General features: G+C 34.8%; 1 protein-coding gene across 2 annotated transcripts in view; it reads right to left on the bottom strand.

The window, feature by feature from the left end:
- LOC136030512 (sodium/potassium-transporting ATPase subunit beta) overlaps nt 1–23495 on the bottom strand; it is a 56387-nt gene extending 32892 nt beyond the window's left edge. Inside the window, exons 1-3 of one of the 2 annotated variants that reach the window (XM_065709539.1) lie at nt 23128–23495; nt 13008–13148; nt 8148–8267 (exon numbers count right to left, since the gene is read on the bottom strand). In XM_065709539.1, the coding sequence (XP_065565611.1) occupies nt 8148–8267; nt 13008–13148; nt 23128–23257 (391 nt within the window). In that variant the 5' untranslated portion in view covers nt 23258–23495. Of the gene's footprint in view, nt 1–8147; nt 8268–13007; nt 13149–18872; nt 19157–23127 lie in introns of those variants that run through there. The other variant, XM_065709538.1, reaches the window with a different exon arrangement.

The following is a 23495-nucleotide window of genomic DNA, read 5'->3' as shown; positions in this document are numbered from 1 at the left end:
CATATTCTATATTTTGCTCATAACTATAAAGGGCTACAAAATAAAACGAACGAATTATACGAGAATGGTACTCCTTAGGCACGTTAGGAAATTAAAGTGATAGAAAGTAGACACTTCTTGCAAAATAAAAAAAACTTGGGAGATCCCCAAACTTCCAAAATAGTTTCTCCAGTGATCAGTTATGCCTTAGGCAGTAATACTCTTGTTGAGCAGGTAAGTGCGGAGGTAGGGCAAAGAAATTCTCAGCCACCACCACCTTCAAATGCGTATGTTTATCCATTTCCATATACTTCATTCTAAAAAATTCACCATGTTAAGGAGGGTTTGACGAATACCTCCCCCCTGTGAATAAATTCCTGTACACATGCCTGCTGCCCGATATTAGTCAGGGTAGCTCTATACCATCCATGTTTAAAAGTATTGGAAGACAGTTTCAAAAAACATTATTGCAATGCTAGTGTTTAATGTTAAGAGAAATGTTATTTCCCATCTTATTTCATGTAGTCCTTGGTTCATAGCTTTAGAACCAGAGATTACCAACCTTAAAAAGTCACATGTACAAGGTGAAGCGCAACGAATGTGGCAGAAGTGTGCCGCAAAAGGCACAAAGAAACGCGGCGCGGTGGAGCAACCCCACTTCAAGATGTATACCATGCGGTGGAGTAAGAAGCCCTTGTTCCAGAGTACATGCAGCATTATCATGTATCATCTTGCATTCAACAAACATTTCACTAGGACAGGTCAAGCCAGAGTTTTATTGCTTGGCCGATTAACCGATATGCAATGCATTTGTACTCAAGCGACTACAAAATTTCCAGAAAATTTTCATAAAATGTTCCACAAGAAATTACAATTTTGATAAGCAAATTTCTTCATTCGATCAATATATACGGCAAATATTTGTCAAAAATTACAGATAAAAGCTTGCGCAAACGCGTACAAAGATGAACCACTATTTCACTACATACAGACATGTACAATAAAACGAATATACAATGTCTGAAGCGCTTCAAATACAAAAAAAAAAGAAAAAAAAGGAGAAGAAAAAAGAAAGCCTTGCAGAAGCGAAGCTAAACATGCTTTATTATCAAATATCTTACTTCCAGGGGTTGCTAAAAAAATTACAAAGTATAAATATAAAAGTAAGTAATAATTAACAAGAATTTAATCCTTAAAACTAGCAAATAACTAACCAGTCAGAGTTGTATCAACTGATAAAGTACCCAGTTTGATCCCCCCGAAGTATTTCTCTGACTCGTAAGCTGATCTTGAAAATCTAGGTAAATTAGCTACTTTTGTTTAAAACACAAAACTTTCCCGACACGTAAATTGCTCTTTAAAATGCAGGCAAAAAGTATTCTTATTTGAGACCCTTATCCAAAATCTACGCAAGGTAAACCCTTTCTTCTTTAAGTGACCCAACCCTAAAAAAACCTTTTTGTACCCTTTCGACCCCAAGAACGAATCCCTGTGCCCAGTACAAGACCGTCGAAAGCCAAGACTGAGCCTCAATGATGAAATTCTTTGCACTGTCCCAATTTTTTTTTCCATCAATACCTTTTCAATCAACATAAATGGATATGAGAGGTTAAAGCAGCGGTTGTGTTGCTCGAAGCAGATAATTGCACGCAACATTCCGCTGGCCCTCTCTTGCATTACATTTCTGGTTTTATTCTGTGGCATAAAATGTCTAAAATTTTCACAGTATATACTTTCTGACTTTCAATTTGTACTAAGTGGGAAGAGGTAATAGAATAAATGCAGCAATAAAAAAAATACGATTACAAATTAAAAAAAAGAAATGCACTTGTAAAATATACTTATATCCTACAAAACAAACATTTCGCAAGGACCATTCGAAACAGGGGATTCAGGTCCCACATCTCACAGCGGCTCACTGTTAAAACACTAGATAAGGTTACACTTACGCCTAAATAGAATTCGATAGGGGAAGAAAGGGGGGGGGTAGACGGATTATCCAATTAAAAAAAAAATGAAAATTTTTGAGAAAATGCATAAATCATGCAGTGTATCCTAGTTTCTGATGGAATAAGAAATAAATTTGTAAATAAAGTATACCAGGTCCTCAAAATACAAAAGGTGCAAAAACAGAAGAACGAAAAAATTAGGATATACTTTTTTGGCCAAGCGCTTAATTTTCCAAAGCGCTTAAAGCGCAAGCTTAATTCTGCCAAAAGAACTTGAAAAATTTTGCAAAAAAAATCATCAAAGTTTCTTACTGATAAAAAAGGAAAAAGAATGCTAATGCTTCCACCAGACTACAAGATTCGAGGGGCCACCCCCTTCTTGTCACCAGATATGTATCTAGGAGCACCAAGTGGACCGCACAACCCCACCACGCAAAATCAAAGTTTCTTTTGCCCTATCCACCTAGCGTATATTTAGTGTCGCTTATAAATTTGACCTTCGAATTTATTGTCTTAAAAACTCATTAGAAGGATTGAATGCTTTCTCCATACTTACGTCTAATAACTAGAATGTAATAGCTCGCGTAAGACAGTTACACTAGCAACAAAATGCTACCAAATCATTTCCAAGGAATATCTCCAGATCAATATCGCGCATTTCTTCCATCGATGAAGAGAACTTGCAACGGTTCCCGAGAAAGGAGACCAAGTGCGCAGGTGTAAAGAGGTAAGAATCGATTTATAACCAGCCCAAACAGAAGGACAATAGGCTAATTTAGAAACTTGTGTTCCTAAGCACGCAATGTGTTATACTAAAAATAGTCTACATACTGGCAGAAATTTATTTAATACCAGGCAATTTGAAAACTTGAGCTATGTCATAATAAAGAAAAACTTGGGTCATACACAGCAATATGTTCAAAACATTTTTGGATGTTTCTCTTTCTTTAGAACAAAGGACGAAAAAAATTGAAGTGTGTGTGATTGACTACTTTTTTTTGATTAGATATATTAGAATCTTTCGTTTAGAATGTTATTCGCATTTCGAAAGTATTGTTGAATCTTTAGATCAGGGCCTCTCCGGTAATTTCCTAAAGGTTTCACGAGTGAAGAATGAAGAAAACATTTGAAGGATATTTTATATAGTATGCAAAGCGGTGGCGTCAATACACAAAAATGCAGGGGGGGGGGCAAATATGTTCTTTTCAGAAAAAAGTTATTATTCAAAATGTCAGGAAACCTTCATCCCAACCAATCGACACCCATGGTTCAGATGTTCTTCAGAAATGAAACTAATTTCTAAGGCTTTTACAAGGGTAAAAAGGTTGAAAGGTTCACAAAATCAACTTTAGGTCAAGTCGGCGATTGGTAAAAAAAAACGAAAGTGTGTCTTCAGACTTATGTTAAGTTATGGATGCCAAAGGATCTTGCACTACCGTAGTATTTTTCTATATTTTTGAACGGTAAAAATATTACTTTTACATGACCAAGGGCATCAAAAACTAAAACATTTTTGCCCCGTCTTATTATATCAATGCTTGCAAACCATAATTTCCGGAAGATTTTTCTTTTGGTTGTGTCATACTGAGGTTTTTGGGAGTACATTTTCATTAGCGTTGCCATGGTGAAACTTGAAAATGAAAAAGCAAACTAATTGGTTAGATTTCACAATGCTTTTCGCCCAAAACAATCCAAACATAATTACTTTATTAGTTCCCAAATACAACTATACACTCATAATGATGTCTCTGAAATTTAAAATGTTTCTCAACAAAATTTGTTAACCCTAAACTTTTTTCATGATATTTTCTAGACTTTCGTCAAGTGCTGGAAATGATCAAATCACAGTTCGAAAAAGAGTAGCAATAACCAAGTATTTGGCGTTTTTAAGTGATGAAAACCTATCGTGGAAAAACCATTCAGATGCAATAGCTGAAAAATTAATCAGAGGTCTTGGGGTGATGCAAAGAATTAAAAATATAGTCCCCGAAAAGTTTCTAAAAATGATTTATTTTCTATATTTTGTCCATATATTAGCTACGGATGCTCTATATGGGTAAGTGATTTTGCAACATGTCTCAAAAGAGTACAAAAACTCCAGAATAGTGCTGTAAAATTATTATCGCAATTTTATGATTCTGGTGAGGTTTCTGATCATGAGCATTTTGTCTAGGGTTTTAGACCATAAAAAATCGCGTGGTTCTTCAAATTTCAATTCCCTGGCATTTCAACCCTCTTTGGGCAAAAATTAATTTCGTTTCTTACTTAAAAAGGGCACTGAATATAACATTTTCTTTGCAAATGAGTCCTCTCCCAGCAGTCGACGTGGAAACACATCAGTGTTTTCCACACAAAAAAAGTTAAAACCCTTGTTGTTCAGGGTGTAAGAAGGGGGGCTGTAAAATCCACAGTATAGAATTTTCCACCATGACAATTCCAATGGCACACTTTTCATTTCGATCTTACGCCATTTTCTCTGGCTCTTGTCGAAATTAAAATAAATTTCTTTTCGCAAACTCTTATCTAATCGATTTATCGAGGCAATACCTACCCTTCCTGTACCAGCTTCGGTGATTTTTCTCATATTTTTTTTTTTTCAAAATACATTTTGAACTTATGGTTACTATGGACCATGTCATTAGTCACTGTCCTTGGTACTTTAAGGGTTAAGTTAGCAAAGCAACCTTCAAACATTACTAACAATCCTGTCTTCCCTATTTTTGGATACGCCGCCTCTGGTTGAACAAAACAGAAAACATTAATACAAGATAATATTTAATTTCAATTCTCAAAAATTTAAAAATTGAGTTTCTTAATTTGCAATGCTACTCTCAAACCAAGAAATTTCAAAACAATAACAGAAAACTTTAGCAATTACAAAATCATGCACTATTTTTCAGTTCTGATTGTTGATCAAAATCACGGAGATAATCGTACATTGACTTGCATAAAGATAGCGTATTGCTCTGAATACAATATTGGGTCATAGATTGCCCGTCACATAACAATTAGGTTAGCAATTAAGTACATGCGTAAGTTATTCAACAAACTAGCCTGAATGTCTAATTTTACAAGAAAATTAAATTCCACTGATGAGCGACTGTCAGTGTTGCCACACTTGTCCATTTGAAAATTACCCTTTTTACAACATGAAATGCAATATAAATCAACGATAGCCCTAATTAACATAAAGAAATCAAGTTTTTCCACTCGCCACTAATAATTCAGGGCACTACCCAGATAAAAAATAGACAGTTCTATCTCTTACAGCCAGATAGGAATGAGAGTCTCCCCCTGAAACTCGGTTTTTTTTTTTAGTTTTCCTGTAATTCATTCACTATTTTGACAAGTCCCTCCTCTAAAAAATCCCCGTAAGTTTGCATGATCCATCGACGCAACATACGTAATTATGAACATTAGGGGGAAAGAGATGTGATGATATTTCATCAGGGAGAGGAGGGTCAAACCCACGAAAATTATATTCTTAGGCCAAATGTTCTGTAGCGGGGGGGGGAGGTTCTGAAGGTCAAACTTACGGGGAAGGACCCCCATACCACCTGAATCCAGGTATGACATATCTCTTTGACTTGGGATAGCTCTTGTTCTTGGGGAGAGGGGAACAAGGCGAATTCCAAGAACGAAGCGAACCCAACGGGAAAAAGCATATCCAATGGCTCAAAAGAGTCCCCATCATTACTGAAGATATTCAACAGCATCCTTGTCATTTCTTACAATTTAAAGATAATTATTTCATCACCACCTTGTTCAGGCAAATGCAAAGGGAGGTCCTCGGGGCCCAGGCCTCCCCTCAAAAATGAGCTTCTGGGCAATTACAGCGTACCGGCCTAGCCCCATTTCACCTTAAATAACGTCTCTAGCGACCTATTAGAGGGGATTCTTCCTCCCATCCACCTAAGTTATATATGTAAGAATGTTTCTAGATTATGAAAACATGTTGACCTTTAGATTTTGGCTACCTCTAATTGTTTGAAAGTTAATTTTACTGGGAGAGAAAATTCCGAGATCCCATCGGCGCGTAAAGATCGAAAATAAAATTTCATGACTTGGGACATTCAGCAAGTTTTTGGATAATCTTATCCGCGAAAACACTCATTGAACAAAAGCCACTATACTACACTATACATAAAACCAGCATATTCGTTTTCATTTATGCTTTTAGAGAATACAACGAACAAGATGTCCTTTACAAATTCAAACGGATATTCTTTCCGATGAATAAAGACAGAAATAGAGCGTTATTATCAACGACTGGAGTTTGTTTCCAAAATTTGTGAAGTTAATAAGCCGAATTATTTTCCAGCTCCCAAGGAAAGATACTTTTTAATTTGAAAATACAACTTGAAAAAGTAAGAATTGTAGTGCAAAAATTATCAGATGTAGTCTTGGCCTAATTAGCAATTCACGGTCACATTTTCATAAATCCAATTGTACAATTTTAATTTAAGCTGAATCAATGATTTTTTTTTTTAAATAGATGAATAAAGTTAATAAAGTATACAGAAGTTTAGGTCAAGATACCTTGAAAGAACCAAAAAAGTGGGAATGAATTCGGATTTCTTTAATAGGTCGATGAGAAACACAACTTTTTTTTAATTAGAAAAAATCGGGAACTTAATTTTTAAAGAAAAATACCTCTTTTGTAATATTTGGTAGAAGTGGGCGCGAAAAAATAAGCTTTAAAATATAACACAAAACAACTTAAGAAGCTGCAGCTTTCCTTTGAATGTATGGGAATCAGCAGATTGTACGTTTGTATTCTTACCGATGAAGAACATTGTGAGATTTGACTAATTAGTATTGCTTACTTGTTTTTACGGTTCAACGTGGCAAACATTGAAAAAACTCGGTAATGCACAAAAACTTCATAATATGGAAACAAACAAAAGAAATATCTTAGAAAATTGTAATTTTAGGAATGGATAGACCTAAGACGGTTCCAGGGGGCCACTTTTTTTTTTATTTTATTCTGGTGTTCCTGGTACATTTACGTCTATCCCTTGAAAGGTTGGTCCCGCCTTCAACACGACTGTCTTTCAATATGAGGACGAACTGAATGTTTGGAAATGAAAGGAACAGTCATCTTTTCTTTTGTGTGATTCGAAGAATTGGAGGAGGGTAGTCAATTTGCTTCGACCTTGCTATGGTTTAAAAATGTGATCTGTAAAGTGACAAAGATCAGTCTAAGGATCCTACAGTTTACAGCGACGCAAAATTACGTAGATTGGCAAGATTTACAGATAATATAAAATTAATGTAAAAATAAGAACTAATGCTGGAACCAAAACATTAAAATAATTTACCTGTTTACTGTGTTCCATAAGTTTCTATTTTCTACTTTTAAAATGCCCGTATTTTATATTTTGCTAAATAAAGTTATATGTAAAATATGTCACCACATCAGACATTTTAAATATTCAGGTATCATAGCCGAAGCCAGTATGCAACATTACCGAAGTTGTCTGGCCGAAATTGAGTGAAGTTTTATATATTTTGAATAAGCGTCAAAATTCGATTCTTTTGATACATCCATTGTTATGAACACTCTGTTTCTTAAAGTTTCGGTTGCTATTGAGCCGCATCGCTCCTTACTTACAGTTAGTTACCACAAACTGTTTGATCATAGGATTCAAAACAGAGACAAAATATAGTCAAATGTAGAATTCAATCCCTGATAGTAAAATATTTTACGCCGTAGGTTTTCCAGAGAACCTGTGTTTTCAGTAAAGGGTATATATTATCGTATTACGTTAATATGTAAGGGACTGGCAGGCGAGTAAAGGGATGTATGTATGAGGGTTAACCGAGATTGATTGAAGGGTGAGAAGTTTTTTTTTTCTTTATGGATGGAATCTGATTCTGCCATCAGAATTTTTAGAAACACACCATTTAGAGTCAAGTTATCTGCTATTATTGTTAACAGTCAAAGTTCATAATTAATTATCCCAAAAATACTTTTTTTTACAGACCTGACAATCTGCTTTCAGGGACCACATGGGACAATCCTGCTTTCAGGGAAAAACATGTGCAGACTTGCTCAGACAGTAACTTGATTGCATTTGGTTTTTTCAGGGAACAACATGTGCAGACTTGCTCAGACAGTAACTTGATTGCATTTGGTTCCATGAAATAACTGGTGGTATACAATGTATTTAAAAGACTAGTCAAAAGCTAAAAAGAAGAAACGTGAGGGGGACTTACGTTCGAGAAATTCTGTAAGACTGTGAACCCAGTATTGCCAATCGCCCTTGATGCCATGTTTGAACTGGATCAATGTTGAGTCAACCTGAGCCTCGGGTGGCATAGGTCTGAATCCAAGACCTAAGTAGAAAAAAAATATATTGCCCTAAAATTAAAGCTATATGCGTACCAGTGTAAATTTTTAGAAAACCTAAAACGACTTAAACCACAGGTGAAATGACTATAAAGCATTTAAAGTTCGTACTCCGGTTACAATTAGATGTCTTTCTGTACGTGGGTATGATTCCATATATATATATATATATATATATATATATATATATATATATATATATATATATATATATATATATATATATATATATATATATATATATTAGTTGCAAATTATTTGATAGGTATAAAATACTTTTTTCTCTCACTTCCCCCAAACTCAGTTGAGCACCTCTGGCCAAAAATCTGTGCTAAAAAACTATATCAAAAGTTTCGGGCCTCTGAAAAAGAGGGGGGCAAGAAAGCCTATACTGACTTATTCTACGCTCTGTGTCATGGACTCAAAAAAATTCCTGTTTTGAAGCGGCTTCGAGGTCACCATATTGAGTTTTAAGTACCAACGGTGAACTCCCATGGATTATATAGGGCCTTTTAAAGGTGCCCCCAAGAGCGCTTTGGGGGTCAATTGGGCTCCTAATCCACCGTGAAGTTAGCACCTTTACTCTACGCAAAGAGTTAAAATTATACAACGAGATGAAAATCTCATCAGTACAACATTGGGGAACACCCTCTAGCTGAGTAAAAATTCAATAAGTGAATACCATTCCTAATTCAGAACTCAATGATGCAATCTATCAAAAGCCACGTGATTTAGGTTAGGCCGATATACAAATGTACGAGGAGAAAAATGGGCCATGGCTTTGTTCTGAAAATGGCTTGAGGTTTTGAAAACCAGATCTACTAATGAAAATTCAGTAGATGTGACGTAGCTACCGACAAACCGGTAAAAGCTATTCAGAAGAATGTATAACTGATACGCATGTTTTCTAAAAAATAAACATTAAGAAAATCAATAATATAAATTGGCTCGTTTTACTACAAGGTCATTCACAATGAAATTTTACTAATACCAAGAATTGGCTAGCGCTCATTTGCGCCAATCACTTTGGTTTACTATAAACATAATTTTCGACACTCCTGTACAATCCAGAACCCACTCAAGAAGTTTGCTCATTTGAATCAGCGAAAAACCGGCTTACCATTCTCTATTTGGAGACAATTAGCTTATGTTCACTAAAATAAACTACGCTGTGGTTATCTTTAAATTAAATATTTAATGAGTCGGTATTTTGGTTAGTTTATGTTAGTTATTTAATATAATGCAACCTGGGCGGCCTGCTTCACATAATCCTTAGTTGTAGTTCCCATAGATTTGTAAATAAAGTATTATATTTTGACCACATTTTGGTATATTTCATAAGGATTAACCTAACTTCAATTCTCGAGTGTGTTCTGGATTGTACGAGAGTACCTAGTTTTCCACATCTATTTACTGATTTTTTTTTATAAACTTCCATCTTATTTTGATAACGCAACGCATATTACCGTAAATTTTCGAAAGAATACTTGGTACTTGTGTATTATTCAGAACACAGTCGACAAAATTATTTTTGTGGTTCAGGTTAGGTTAAACATAGGAACAGAAGGAACAAAAATACTCCATCTCGTAGGATATAGTCATGTTGTGCCCATTGACGCACTGTTTTGTTGTGGGCAACAACCCCCTATCCTGGAAAAACTATAATTGCCTCTTTTTCAGTCTTTGCCAAATCCCAAAACTTCATTTCAAAAAACCATGTTCCGAAACTATCTTCTACCACTATGCTTAGCAAACTAAATTGAGTTTTGTCTTTGTGGCTATGAAACCGGTTTTTCTCATTAATGCACCTGCATCGTAATTTGTTTCAAAAAGAACCTAACTTTACTTACTGAGTTTGTTCTGAACAACACAGAAGTACCGAATATTGTATCATATTTTACGAAAATACACCAGCTTCAGCCCAAAAAAGGTCACTCATTGGAACCATTTCCATGAATTTATTCGCCATTATCGGTATGCTGTACAACAAATTGCGAAATTTCATTTACGGAGTAAAATTAACTCCGGTTGACCGTACCCTACTTTTTAGCAATTCATATTTTTAATTAATAGCTACTTATAAAAATTTAAATTTAACCATATGAGGTGTCATATGACTAATACATTACGTCAACAATGAAACATGAAACATCTAATTTCTTGTTTGATTAGCTAAGCATCCAGGAGCAAATGAAAATATTCTTTTGCCTTTGTTTTATGAAAAATAAAACACATTTAAGAACAAACTTGTACCTATGGTCATAGGATTGAAGGGCTATTTGACTTTCTCGATTTTAACAAGTTCTCAACGAATTTATTAACTTCAAAACAAACACTATGGAAGCGAATTAAAGTAGTTACAATATCCATATTTGATTGATCAAAACTGCAGTACACACCTCCTATTTTAGTTGGGAATATTAGGCAGTACTCTGGAGAGATCTCTGGCTCTAAATTCTGAGATTGTTTCCGACCAGAAATTGACTTTATCTGTATTTACGAGGTTTGTTCCAAGGCCATATCCGGGATTTTTGTTTGGGGAGGAGGGTATAAATAACAGCTTTACGAAATGCATCAAATATTCGTTAATGCATTTTTTTCTTTTTTACGAGTCGGAAAAAAATCTCAAGGCGGGTTCAAACCCAGTAACCCCCTCCTGGATATGGCCTTGGTTGGTTTATACCTCTTCAGAAATGCAGGCATATCAGTCATTAAAAAAAAGTCTTCAATCACACTAACCTAAGAAGTTAAAAGCAAGACCCTTCATATGGCCCACTTACTACTTTTTTGTTATGTTAATTCGATCTTTTTTCCTTCAATTTAATTGTTTCTCGCTTTAAGAAAAAGACAAGTTATACTATATCGCAAAACAATACCGTTCATTAGGATCAAATTTTGAGCGTGTTTTTGAGAGGCGAAACAAATCGCTGACGGTTCTTTTTATTGCTTTTCTTCTGCAACGACAGCGCAACTTGATAAGACCAGAAAGAAACATCATAAAGTAGGCACATTTTAGAAGAGAAAATAAGACGGTGGCCACGAAAAAAATGATGACGACCTCGAATTTTTTTTCAATGCTCTCCAATCTCAGATATGGAATTGCCCCTTTGCTTAGAGATTTTTTTTTTGGAAGACAGGGCAATACAGGTTTTCGTCTTAACAACAAAAAAGCTGGCCTAGATTTAGAGGGGCCATTACACCACCATTTTTTCTTTTTATCCTTTCCAAAGTATGGAAGAGGATGTTTCTTAAACCTTATACTAATGAAATGTAAAAAGAACCTACTATAATGGCGCGTAGGTATGGATTTTTCCATGTGAAAAATCGCAGATTTTGTCTCCTAAAGTGTGCGAATAAGCGTAATCTAAGTTAGAATACAGCGTAATCTAAGTTACAAATTCAAAAGCATACCCCCCCCCCGTACTCTGGAAAAAAATCCAATTCATTATTGCAAAATAAAAACAAACCAAGAATTAAGTGAAACCAGTCTTACATGCCAAGAAGTAACAGCAAAACACAAGAAACGGGTAAAAACCTTGCGCAATACCTTCCAGGCTTTTAAGAGTTGGATTCAAATTTATCTTGAAGAATATTATACTATCTAAATGCCAAATTTGATTAGCAGGTGAAAAACAAACTTCTAGTCGCATGAATTACTACAGGAAGAACTGAGAAAACTCACGAAAAAGGGGGATTCCATAAAAGAGTAACCTTTTCAGCTAATTAATGGCAAGAGACCTAAATTTAGCATGCCCCCCTTACAAATTCTAGATACGGCCCTGATTTCCAGATATTATCAGATCGAAGAATGTAAAAACAAGTTTAATGCGTTGGAAACTTGGCTAGTGCCAAGGTCGTATCCAGGGGCACTCAATGCCGAGGGGCCTAAAATAAAACACTGAGCTATTTTTTTCTTAAAAAAGTTTTAAAAAGTGTCGGGTGCACTTTGGTGCTGAGCTGCCTATTCACAGAAGCGATTTTAAAATAGCACAGGAATTCCTTAGGGGCTTACGAACTGTCAGATGTCTCCCAAGAATGACAACTGAGAGCTCTGTATCATCTTGAGGGGGAGGGGGCAAATTGAAAAGGGGTAAGCGATTTATAAAATATAGAAAATCTACTTGAGTCTCCAGGTAGAATAAAAACCCAAACTTCAAAATATGACCCCAATAGACTTTTATCACCACACTTTTTATTTCCCATATATGTTGCAACTGTATCTCTAACAATTCCGAGTGTTAAAATTAAATGCTTCTCATATGATCAAACGAATTCTAAAGTTGACAACTTATATACTGCAGAAAATGCGCCCAGAGTATAAGCCCCTCCCTCAGCAGGTTCAGTCAGTCAAGAGTAGACCTGAGATCCTTATATTTTGGCGAGAAGCGCGGTAATTTTATTGCAGTTTATTAAAGCTATACCAGCCTTCCACGATAATATTCAGCAAACAGCGAATGAAATTGGTAACCCCCCTCCCTCCAAATTGATCCCTGACGCTATTGCGTGAACCCTACAACCGATTTTCTACACGCCAAAAGTGTATTAAACTTTTTAGCTTTTGCTTCTTTCGCTGACGTTATGGGCCCTTTTTGCAGTAGAAGAGTCCATCTCATTTGGAAATGGTGTCATGCAAGAGAAACCTGACAAATAAGAGGCACTAAGAAATGGAAAGACAAATATACAAAAAAAATCCATATTATAAACAAAAGAGCAATAAATAAACGCACCTGGATTGGTTCCTATCAAACTATCTTTATTCTGCCATTTGGGAATTTTGAAGTCTAACGTCTGATAGAAAATCATCAACATTCCAGCAAAAAAGCCAGCAAGGAGGGTGTAGAATATAACATAAAAAATGGTAATCTTGGCTAGAAAATAAATAAATAAAATAAATATATAAAACAAATAATTTTTGAATATAGTTGGTTGAAAGGTATATGTACAGGCTGATAGTAAGTCAATCAGACATGAATTGGATTAGCTAAAAGCCATCCAATTCAGTAAGCATAATTTTTCAGGATAAAAAAAGCAGAACGCGAACGCTCCCCCCCCCCACACACCCCTTGTAGAGGTCAGAGCAAACCCAGGCTCCTACAAGACATAGATAAAATACTAGTTTTACTCTACATTTGAGTTTCAAAGTCGATTCGATAATATCTTGACAACAAGACTTTAGAGTCACCCCTCCTACATACATTGAATAAGTCCCAAACATCAGATAAGCTGAAATAGCGTATAAGATAGTACTTCTAGCTAAGTTTGGTTAAGATTCAACAAACCATTATGTTTATTGCTTTGATGGTATGCATTTAAAAACCCCTTTAGTTCTCCAAGGAATCAAGGACAGGTACTATTTCCAAAAAAGTATAACTAAGACAATAGCTCTTACTTCTTATAAGTGGTAAATACTCTGACAATATCTGCTTCCTTCTCCTAGATATCGCAACGACAAGAACTTAGGGACCCCATCCCTTTTCCTTGTCTCAAAAGATCGGCAAAAGGCACAACTGTTGCAATAGCCCTTACTTTCCTCTAGGTCTCTTGATGTAACAACCACTTCTGGCAACTGTCCTGTGAGCCAGACATTAAAGTACTATTTTCTCAACAAAGGTCAAAATGGGTACAGATCCCCAGAAGGTGCAGCTAAGACACATAACCCCAACTAAGTTAGATTGAGGTCAAACCATCTTTACTTAAGGATGTCCAGATAACATCAATTTATGGACCTTTCTACGCCTCTGGCCAACAGATTGTGTTTAGACTTCCCTCCAAGTATGATTGTGATCCTATAGCTCCCTTTACTACCGTTCTGATCCAAAATTTAAGGATGCACCCTACTCCCCTCACACTAAATCAGGTATGTATCTCCAAACAAAACTTGGATGTCCTGGTGACAAGAATTTAGGCCCTACACCATCACTTATAGAGGTCAAGTTCAGCCCTGACTCCCCCTAAAAAGCATAGCTGGGATGCTAGCCTCTAGTTCCTACTGACAACAATTATGTGCTTGACTTAGAAATCTAGCGCAACCATGCTCCCATGTATAGGAAAAATTATGGATACTGTTGGCCTTCAGTGGTTGAAAAATTTAGCAACACAACATTAAAGCCAATTTAAAGTGGTTGTTAAAGCAGAATACAGTCATGACCAAAAGTTAGTCATGCTCTAATTCTGGGAACTGCTTTGCCAAGGCTTATTGTTGGAGACAACAAAACTGTAAAGCCAAACTTGAAAAAGTCAATCCTTGAAATCCTTATCCTTAAAGTAGGAGGGAGTAGAGATATGAGCTAAAATGTCTTCCTGAACCCAGTTTAGTTTTTAGATCTATTCCCATAGTTTAATTAACATACTTTAATAACTTTTAAGCTTTGTAGAAGTTACTGTCCTCAAATTCTACAAAAGGTTTTCTAGCTGGCCAAATGAGTCTAATATCAAAAACCCAGATATTGTAAACCTAGTTTTACCCAGAAACGTTGTAGACAATGTTTTTCTATTGCAACAATGGGGAATTTCAATTGTTGTTAGATTCACATATAATTTTGTTGTTGTCTATTCTTAAGCCCTGATTATCTTATCAAATAGAATAGTGTTGGTTCTAGTCAAAAGATTGCCTCATAAACTAAAAGTTTCATCTCAACCAATTACTGGACGAAACTGCCAACTGAAAAGACATGACATATCAATATTGAACTGTAAATACCTGTTCCTGTGTCTACTTGATCTATATTCTATCTAAATAGATTACTTAATCTAGTAATCAACCGATTAACGTAATGGTGTAGTAAATCTCCTATTTATACAACCATATCCTATACCACAGGTGTTACCACTCTGGACTGACTCTGAAACTGGCTAACATGCAGGGGCATAACTTGCTATGGGACAGGGGGGCAACTGCCCCTGCCAGACCTCAGTTTTCCCCCCTCCCAGCTAAAATTTAGTTTCTGCAAAAATCTTGACATAACTAAGATAAGCCTGCATAATTCAAGCACCCAGAGAAACAGATCAGTTTTCTTTAGTTCTTTCTCCCCAACCCCAGGATTCTGACGAAATTATGCCACTGTTAACATGACTGCATTTTGGCACAACAGTCTAATTTTGGTTGTGCAGTTTTATGTATTTACAAGCTTAGCATATGAATAATTGCTACTTTCACTTAGAAAAATAAATAAAACAATCTAATTTGTACTTTACGATAACCCAACTTTCTTTACCATTGCTGTTAAAGCACCCCCATGTTTGGAATATATTGCCTGAGTCTGCAAAAAATGCACCTAGTCTTCTAAGTCACAGGCAAAGAAGTTTCTTTTGTCTCGTGAGCGATTTTGACGTGAAGTCTGCTTCAGGTTGTCAATCTATTCAAGGCATTTCTCTGATTTTCTTTGCTGTTATTTTTTTTGTTTTCTATTTTCTCCTTGTCATTCCCTTTTTCTCTTAATTCCTTTCTTCCTTTATCAGTTGAGTTTTTGTGTGTTGAGTAGTGCGTTATGAATGTGATTTTAATTAGCTGAGGGTGATAACCTTACTTGCCCTTCCAAGCTTTATTGCCTTTCTTGGCAGGCAAATAGTGAATAGTGTTTGTTTTCTTTTTTTATAAATAGATATCTCATCTCTTCAAATAGGCATTATGAATCAATTGATAATGAGAAATTCCCATAAAAAAGAATCCAATAGAAATAGCAAACTTTGAAGCCAATTGAAAAACACTTTTTATTACAAAATCAGATAGAAAAAACAAAGAATTTGCCATTTGCTGTCCTATTCAATGCTCATTCCAAATATAATGTCACTTGGCTTCCTATTCAATGCTCATTCCAAATATAATCATCACTACTGTTGCAATTGGATCCCAACCACCAATCAATACTACTTTTGTCTTAAACTACTTTTGAGTAGTTTACTTTTGACTACTTTTGTCTACTGTGCTAGTAAACTCATACTTCTGTCTTACAATCACCAAACTCAAGATTTTGTGTTGCATACATACTGGTTTTCATGGTCTTTATGTTGCGTATTATTAGCTTTGGCTTGGCAGGAAACTACATTGTAGCTATATTTTAATGAAATATTTAGTTGGTATTTTATTTAGGTTAATTTAGGTTATGTATTTAATGTAATGCAGTCTAGACAACCACCCTTCCATAATTCTGTGTTGTAGTTTTCATGATTTTGTTGATAAAGTATTATATTTTCATTATATTTTGTTTTATTTCATTAGCATTAATCAGATTTCACTTCTTGACAGAACTTGAGTGTGGTGGCTATAAGACACAAATACCAGTAAATTTTGCTTGGAGGACAGGACTGAGACAAAAAACATTCCATTTGGTTCCCTTTTCATTTTTCTTTCCAACTAATAACCAATACCCTTGCAATTGCATCCCAGCCTTTCCCTAATGGAGGAATTTAGCCCTAATCTATACATAAAAGTTTGTTGATTTATTTCTCATCAGTTGTGTGCTTATTTCTCATCAGCTGCACAATACAACTCACTGCTGCACTTCTTTAAATCCTTCCATACAGCCTTTTCACACCCCAATCAAGGACAGCCTGAACTTTTTGACCCTAGATGGACAGATAACCTTTGGCAATCTTTCATCTTTCATTTACAAAATGTGTCCTAGCCATCTCAAATTTTCTCTCATTTTAGTCCAAAAAAGTGAAATAAAACCATTTTTTGTACAGCTTGCAGTTTGGCAAATGATTAGTCAAAAAGGTACCCAAATCTATACCCTACTTCTTATTCAAAAATCCCCATTGTTCAAAAGCATGCTTGACAACTGTAGCATCTAATAACCTAATTTTGTTTCACAAGCTTATCTTCCTGTAATTCCAAACTTTGTTTTTTACAGTGAAAATACACCCTAGGCCTTAGCTATTCTACTTTTAACATCTTCACTCTATCCATTATCTTTATTAGAAACACTACCAAGATTAGTAGTGCTATCCATTTGATTGATCTTCTTGTTATCAACATCACCTCTATTTATTCCTAGTCTAAACAACTCAGTCATTTTAATATTAATTTTCAAACCTTTTCTTGTGCCCTAAACTCTAAAAATTTTCAAAAATTCATTGATTTTCTTAAAATTTATATCTTGGACATTCAAATGGTCTGCAAAATCTAAGTGTAGGAGTTTCTTACCTTCCCATTTGATTCCATGGTTTCCCAATGCATTTATTGAGCTCCCTAAGAGGGCCAGATAAAGCACTAGGTTACACTAAATGCAAAAGTAGCCTAGTCTTTTTAAAATCAGTATTACAAGCCAGCTGCTGATAAGACAGACACAGAAAATGGCAAAAATTCAAAATTTAAATATAGCCCAAGGCAATTTTTTGGTACTAGTTTAGTGGTTGCCACCAGGCTGGCCCCTCCAGATGGAAACAGTATAAAACTCTGAAAACTACTTTTGTATAAAGAGAATATACCACTCAATGCTTTTTTTATGCTCTTTACAAATATAATAATTACTTCTACCTTAAATTCAAATTTAAGCACTTTTTAAACTAACCTAACCTTATGATGAATAATTTTAGCACTGAGAAAATGTAGTATTATTTTGTTGAAAACAGTGCAGAGAAAACATAGTATTAATTTGTTGGAAACAATCGATAACTTGTACTTTAATTGAAAATTTGTCATTTTTAAAAGCTTAGAAAGTGCTTAAATTTGAATTTGTGGTAGAAGTGATTATTATGTAAGATGACCAGTACTGGGACACTTCAATCACTTTGCCTATTCTGGGACAGAATATTTGGTTGGATTGCAACATGTCCAATACTGGGACAAAAGACAACAGGTTTTTTAGAAGCAACCCAGAAAAATGTATGGATTGGGTGTCCAAGATGAAAGTCTTTTGTTCCTTCTCTTGGACATGTTGTAATCCAATCAAAAATTCTGTCCCAGAATAGGCAGAGTGATCCAAGTGTCCCAGTACTGGTTGTCTTACCCTATATGAACTGTCATAATTTTTTGAAAATTTGTCATTTTTAAGAGCTCAAAAGGTGCTTAAATATCAATTTAAGGTAGAAGCAATTACTACATACATAAAGAGCATAAAAAAGGCATTGAGTAGTATATTCACTTTATACAATAGCCAGTTATATGGTTTGCTACACATTTACCCTTTTAGGAATGGTGTAAGTAAATATTTTGGAGTTTTTAAGTACTTCTACAATTTTTAACGTCTCCTGCTGGAGGGGCAGACACTAAACAAGCCTAGTATCTTTTACATTTTCCTATATAGCCTAAGCCTATGTCTAATACTATTGAGGGCCAGGGGGTAGATCATCATTTTAGGAAGGTTATAACTTGAATGAGAAATTTAATGGTAGGCCTACTAGGTCACTCTTTTTGTTGTTATAGCATATTATTTCCTTTTAAGAAGGAATATTAGGCCTAATACAGAACTGATGTATCTTTTAAGCTCATAAATTTGCTGAACACTCAATAAGGTTAAAGGTTTTAAAGAATTTGGAAAAGTGCAGCTTAAACTTAAAAATCAAAATTGTAATATGACCTAGAATCTTCCACCCAGGATTTTATCCTTGTAAGGCAGCAATTTACCTTTAAAAATATATGAAAATCTTACCCCAGCTACCAGCTGTCCTTCCCATAAATTGGCTAGTTTCTGAATTCCAGACAAAACCCTTAAATGATTGCCATTTTGTTTCCTTAGGGCCTGATCCAACAAATTGTTCATCTGGCTTTTTATCTGCCATTTTATTGGGTAAGAATCAAAGTCTTATATGAAAACTAATCCTAAAGACAAGATTCTTGCAAGAGTTGAAAGACAAGTGACTGACTGTGAAACTGGGCTGGACTAACTAAAGATTTTTACGAACACTGTTGACAAGAAATAATCGACACTGCCAAACCAATGTTTATTCAGTTGAAGACGCCCGAAAAACTAGTCTGAAACCATAGACACAGACCGAAAATGAAAGCCAGATTTTGCCACGTACGCAATCAGATTTTTCCGTTAACATGGAGTCACCATGATTGAAGTATATATACGTTCTGAGACCATGCTGGCTATATATGACGTATGAAATGAAGAAAGGAAATAGTAAATGGAAAGAAAAGAAAATCAAATAGGTGAAAAAACGAGGATTTTGTCCGCCAGTAACAAAATATGATGACGGAAAGCAAGCAAATATTTCGACAAGGACCTCCACCAGGTCGTCCTCAGTGCTAAAAAAAAAAATGTAAAAAACAACAACAAAATATAAACTTCTGAAGCGAACTCTGCAAGAGGAGAAAGTGTCTTTTTCCCCATAATAAAACAGCGAAAATCTATCCTCTGTGGATTTTCCCCTCTCTGCATCAAGATTTCTCGTTTTATTTTTCACTTGATTGCAATAGCACTATGTAATTTGGTTAATAATGCATACAAACTAGAACAAGTACATTCCTTCAGCATCTAAAAAAAAACAGTAATAGCTTTATTTGAAGAAGGGATATTGACCGCCCATGGAAATATAATCCAATCTCTCTTCTGTTGGAATTTTCCAAAGTATTTGTCAAGTTATAAATCACTTGAAGTTTTACTTTATGCTAATTATTTCTTTCATCAGTATCAATTCGGTTTGTGTGAGAAATTCAATGGAAATCTTGTACGACAGCCTGTGATTTTCGATCTCACATCTGCGGCTGTTTTCCTTGATGCAAAAGAACACTCTCTACACTATAACTTATACGACACTTATTGGTAACAAGGGTGGTTCTCGAGTGCATCAGGAGCAGCTTGTATGTTTTACTCTCTACCTTATCAGCCTACATATCATTAATGAGCTAAAGTTCTAAATTGCAAAATTTGAGTTGGATACGGAGACTCAGTTTCCGGTTTTATATCGTTCTTTGTCTATGCAAATGACATCTTTGGGATATTTAGCATAACAAGCCAATTGTAGTTGGGGGTTGTTTCAGTCAAAATTTTCCAAACACAAAACAATCAAAATCGTACAATGTACAAAGGTATTTTATTCGTTGCTGCCACAACAAAGGCTATGATGGTTTTCAAGTTTTTTCTCTTTCATACAGTCTACAAGTGATGACTGAAAAAAAAAAATACTGCTTGTTTAACAGTGATCTACTTTCTTTAAACATAAAGAAATCATTCCTTCTGATTTTTTCCAATATTGGCAAGATTTGTCTAACAATGACGGAACTTCTTACTTTGCGAGGTCGTATATGCTTGACACTCAACATTTATGTTTGATTCCTGCGATTCTTTAGGACAAAATTTATATTTAAAGTGGTATAATAATTTAATCAAAGACAAAGTTCATTTTTATTTTTTTTATTCCATATAAATTTTTGTCATTCGTATTTGTCTTTATCTGCACTAAAGTTTTCTGCAAGAAATTCTTTGCAGGAGGTTTTCAAGGGATATTCTTCTAGGGAGTTTTCTGCAGGAAAAGCACTTGCAGTGTTTGTTACTTCTCCATTTTTAAACTCGCCCCATCCAATAAAAGTCTTCCCGCTCAGCACACACACTTTTGTTCTTCTTTTGAAGCTGAATAACATGCATAGGCTTTCGTTTTCATCATTTACATATTCATTTTTCTTTTTTAATATATTGTACTGATTAAGTGATTTAAACCCATAGAGAACTCAACATCAGAAAAGTATCGTAATCCCTTCAATCTTAGCAGTTTCCTGAATACGTATAGTGTAGTGTAAACATTTTTGTGGGTAGTGGCTGGAATCCCAATTTCTTTTGGGAGTAGTCGTTTCATTACTTTTGGCTCTTTCAAGAAGCCCTTTAAGAGATGTTAGATGAAATGGATTATCGTGCGCGAAATTGCGATAAATAGTCATTGTTTAATGTTTTTTTATTCATAAAATATTCATTTATTTATCTTTTCCCTCAATTTTCGCCAGTTCTTGGTGTTAATAAATGAATAGTGACGGTGGACTGCATTTTACTATTGGTTAGAGGGCAATAATTTGGGGAGGGGATTAGTTTTATTCGTTTGAGCAAACGGTGTATAGATTTTTTTCTGATTGCTTGTTGGACAATTATTTATAAAAGATCATATCGTTTTTTTTTTAGTTTTCTTGTATTCCATGTAAAGGGGTCAATGAACCCTCAAGAGCTTTTTTCAGGGACTTTATTGAAATTAATGTTTGATGGAAACAAGCCAAATCACAAATTTCAATGATTTGGATTCAAGACGTTACAGTAATAGACCCAAAATACCAGCAAAATTACTTCGAGAACCGTATTATAATTTAAATACCCCGAGAGTAAAATGCATGTTATTGTCTGTAGATTATGGTTTCAGACAAAGGGTCTTTAAGCTGCACAAGGATTCCTTCATATTACTACACAAGAATATATTTTACAGAGCTAGCGTATATAAAATGGCATATGTTTGGTCAGTTAGGTTTAATCCGCCAATCACGAGCAAGTTAGTCTTCGCAAAAACCAATTTTAAACCACTATGATGAGCCAGGTATATAGAACCAATGCGAACCACCAACATATTTTGAAATTGCTTAAAATACCATTAAATGTTGGGGTGCCAATTGGGATGGGAGTGATTGCCCCGCTTAGTTTTCCAAAATTTCTTTTTGTTACATTTTCATCAGAAGTTTGAAACCCCAAATCCACCCCCAACTAGATTTTGACAAATACCTCTTTTCCTATATTCGTAAGAAAATCAAAAATTTTTGCCCCTCCTCTTTAAATTTTGTGAATTAGAACACCGTGATTACCTTGTGTTACAGCGTTTTAAGGTCTTTGGCTTTAACTTATAAATATAGAAAAGGGCTTTTTGGTTATATTGTCAAATATTATGCATCTTTATTTTGGAATATGACAGTTTTGACTAATTGTTTCATTGGAAAGTATAGCCAACTTTTACGACAAGAAGTAATTACAAACCTGAAATTTCATCTAAGTCATGTATTTACACTTCTTACATATTGCGTTTAAGGAAACCGGTGCCGATTTGTAAGACAGGGGCGTGCGTTGTGGAAAATATTCGCATGATTTGTAAGCCGCGAATTGCTTCACTGCGTATGGGAAAATGCATCTTTAAAAGTAAAAGTAAGTTTCTGCTTTAAATAAGGGATATCTACTAATTACTTTTATTTGGAAGCTGACAAGGAGTTTCTAACTATAAGAAACATGAAAAAGAATTAATAATTGGATATATTTCAAAATAGCCTATCTTTAATTTTTTTTTTATTTGTAAATTTTCAAAAATAATTTTTTTTTGCCAATTTTCTGTGTTTTCTTACAAAGACAATACACGTTCTGTATTTTTTGTATGTGCTACAATGAGTATACAAGGTATCCGAGAAGTCAACAAAGGCTCAGAATAGCGCCATAGGCGGTATTTCGCAGTGGATGAAAATATTATAAATTTGTCCAGTATTGTAAAATCGTTTGAAAAATTATACAGTTCGTGTCAAACAAAAAATAATGAAACTAATTAAAGAGAATGAAATTATTTAAGAGATAAATTATTTATTTATCTGAAGAGAATGTCATTTATTTATGAAAGTTTCCACTAGTATTTCAAATTTTGCTCGAAACTAAATTTTATAATCATAAATTTATCAATTCTTTTTTCGTAAAATGAATTATATCACTTAAAGGATCGTCATCACAGTTTGGGAAGAAATATCTTACGAATTCTTTTTAAAACTTTTCTATTTAAGCAACACACACAGTGAGGTTTACCCCACTTTCAGCAAAAGCTTATTGCGCTTGATTGCAGTAATTATTGAATAAGCACAATTATTGTTATTTATTAAACGTGGTTTGAACATAAAAAAAATCATTTTTTTAAGATTTGCAAAGGAGCAAATTTTGAAAATGAATATAATCTTACCCCAGTTAACACCTGTCCTTCCCATAAATTCGCTCGTTTCCGAATTCCAAATAAAAGTCTTAACTGATTGCCATTTTGTTGGCTTAGGACCTGATCCAACAAAGAATTCCTCAGGTTTTTTATCTGCCATAGTGCTGGGTAAGACTAAAGTCTTAAATGAAAATAATCCTTAAGACAATGGTCTTTCAACAGCTGAAAGACAAGTGAAAGACTGTAAGATTGGGCTGGACTTGCTAAAGATTTTTACAAAAATTGCTGCAAGAATATATTATGTATTATTCTATTATTATTCATCCCGTGTATGACTGATAATTTCTTTTTCTCAGCCACTTTGTATGGAAAGGGTAGTCGTAGAAAATGAGGAGGAG

Source organism: Artemia franciscana, chromosome 8, assembly GCF_032884065.1.
Source record: "Artemia franciscana chromosome 8, ASM3288406v1, whole genome shotgun sequence".
Classification (NCBI taxonomy): Eukaryota; Metazoa; Arthropoda; class Branchiopoda; order Anostraca; family Artemiidae; genus Artemia; species Artemia franciscana.
Note: the sequence above shows the minus strand (reverse complement) of the source record. Positions and strands in the feature narration are given on the sequence as shown.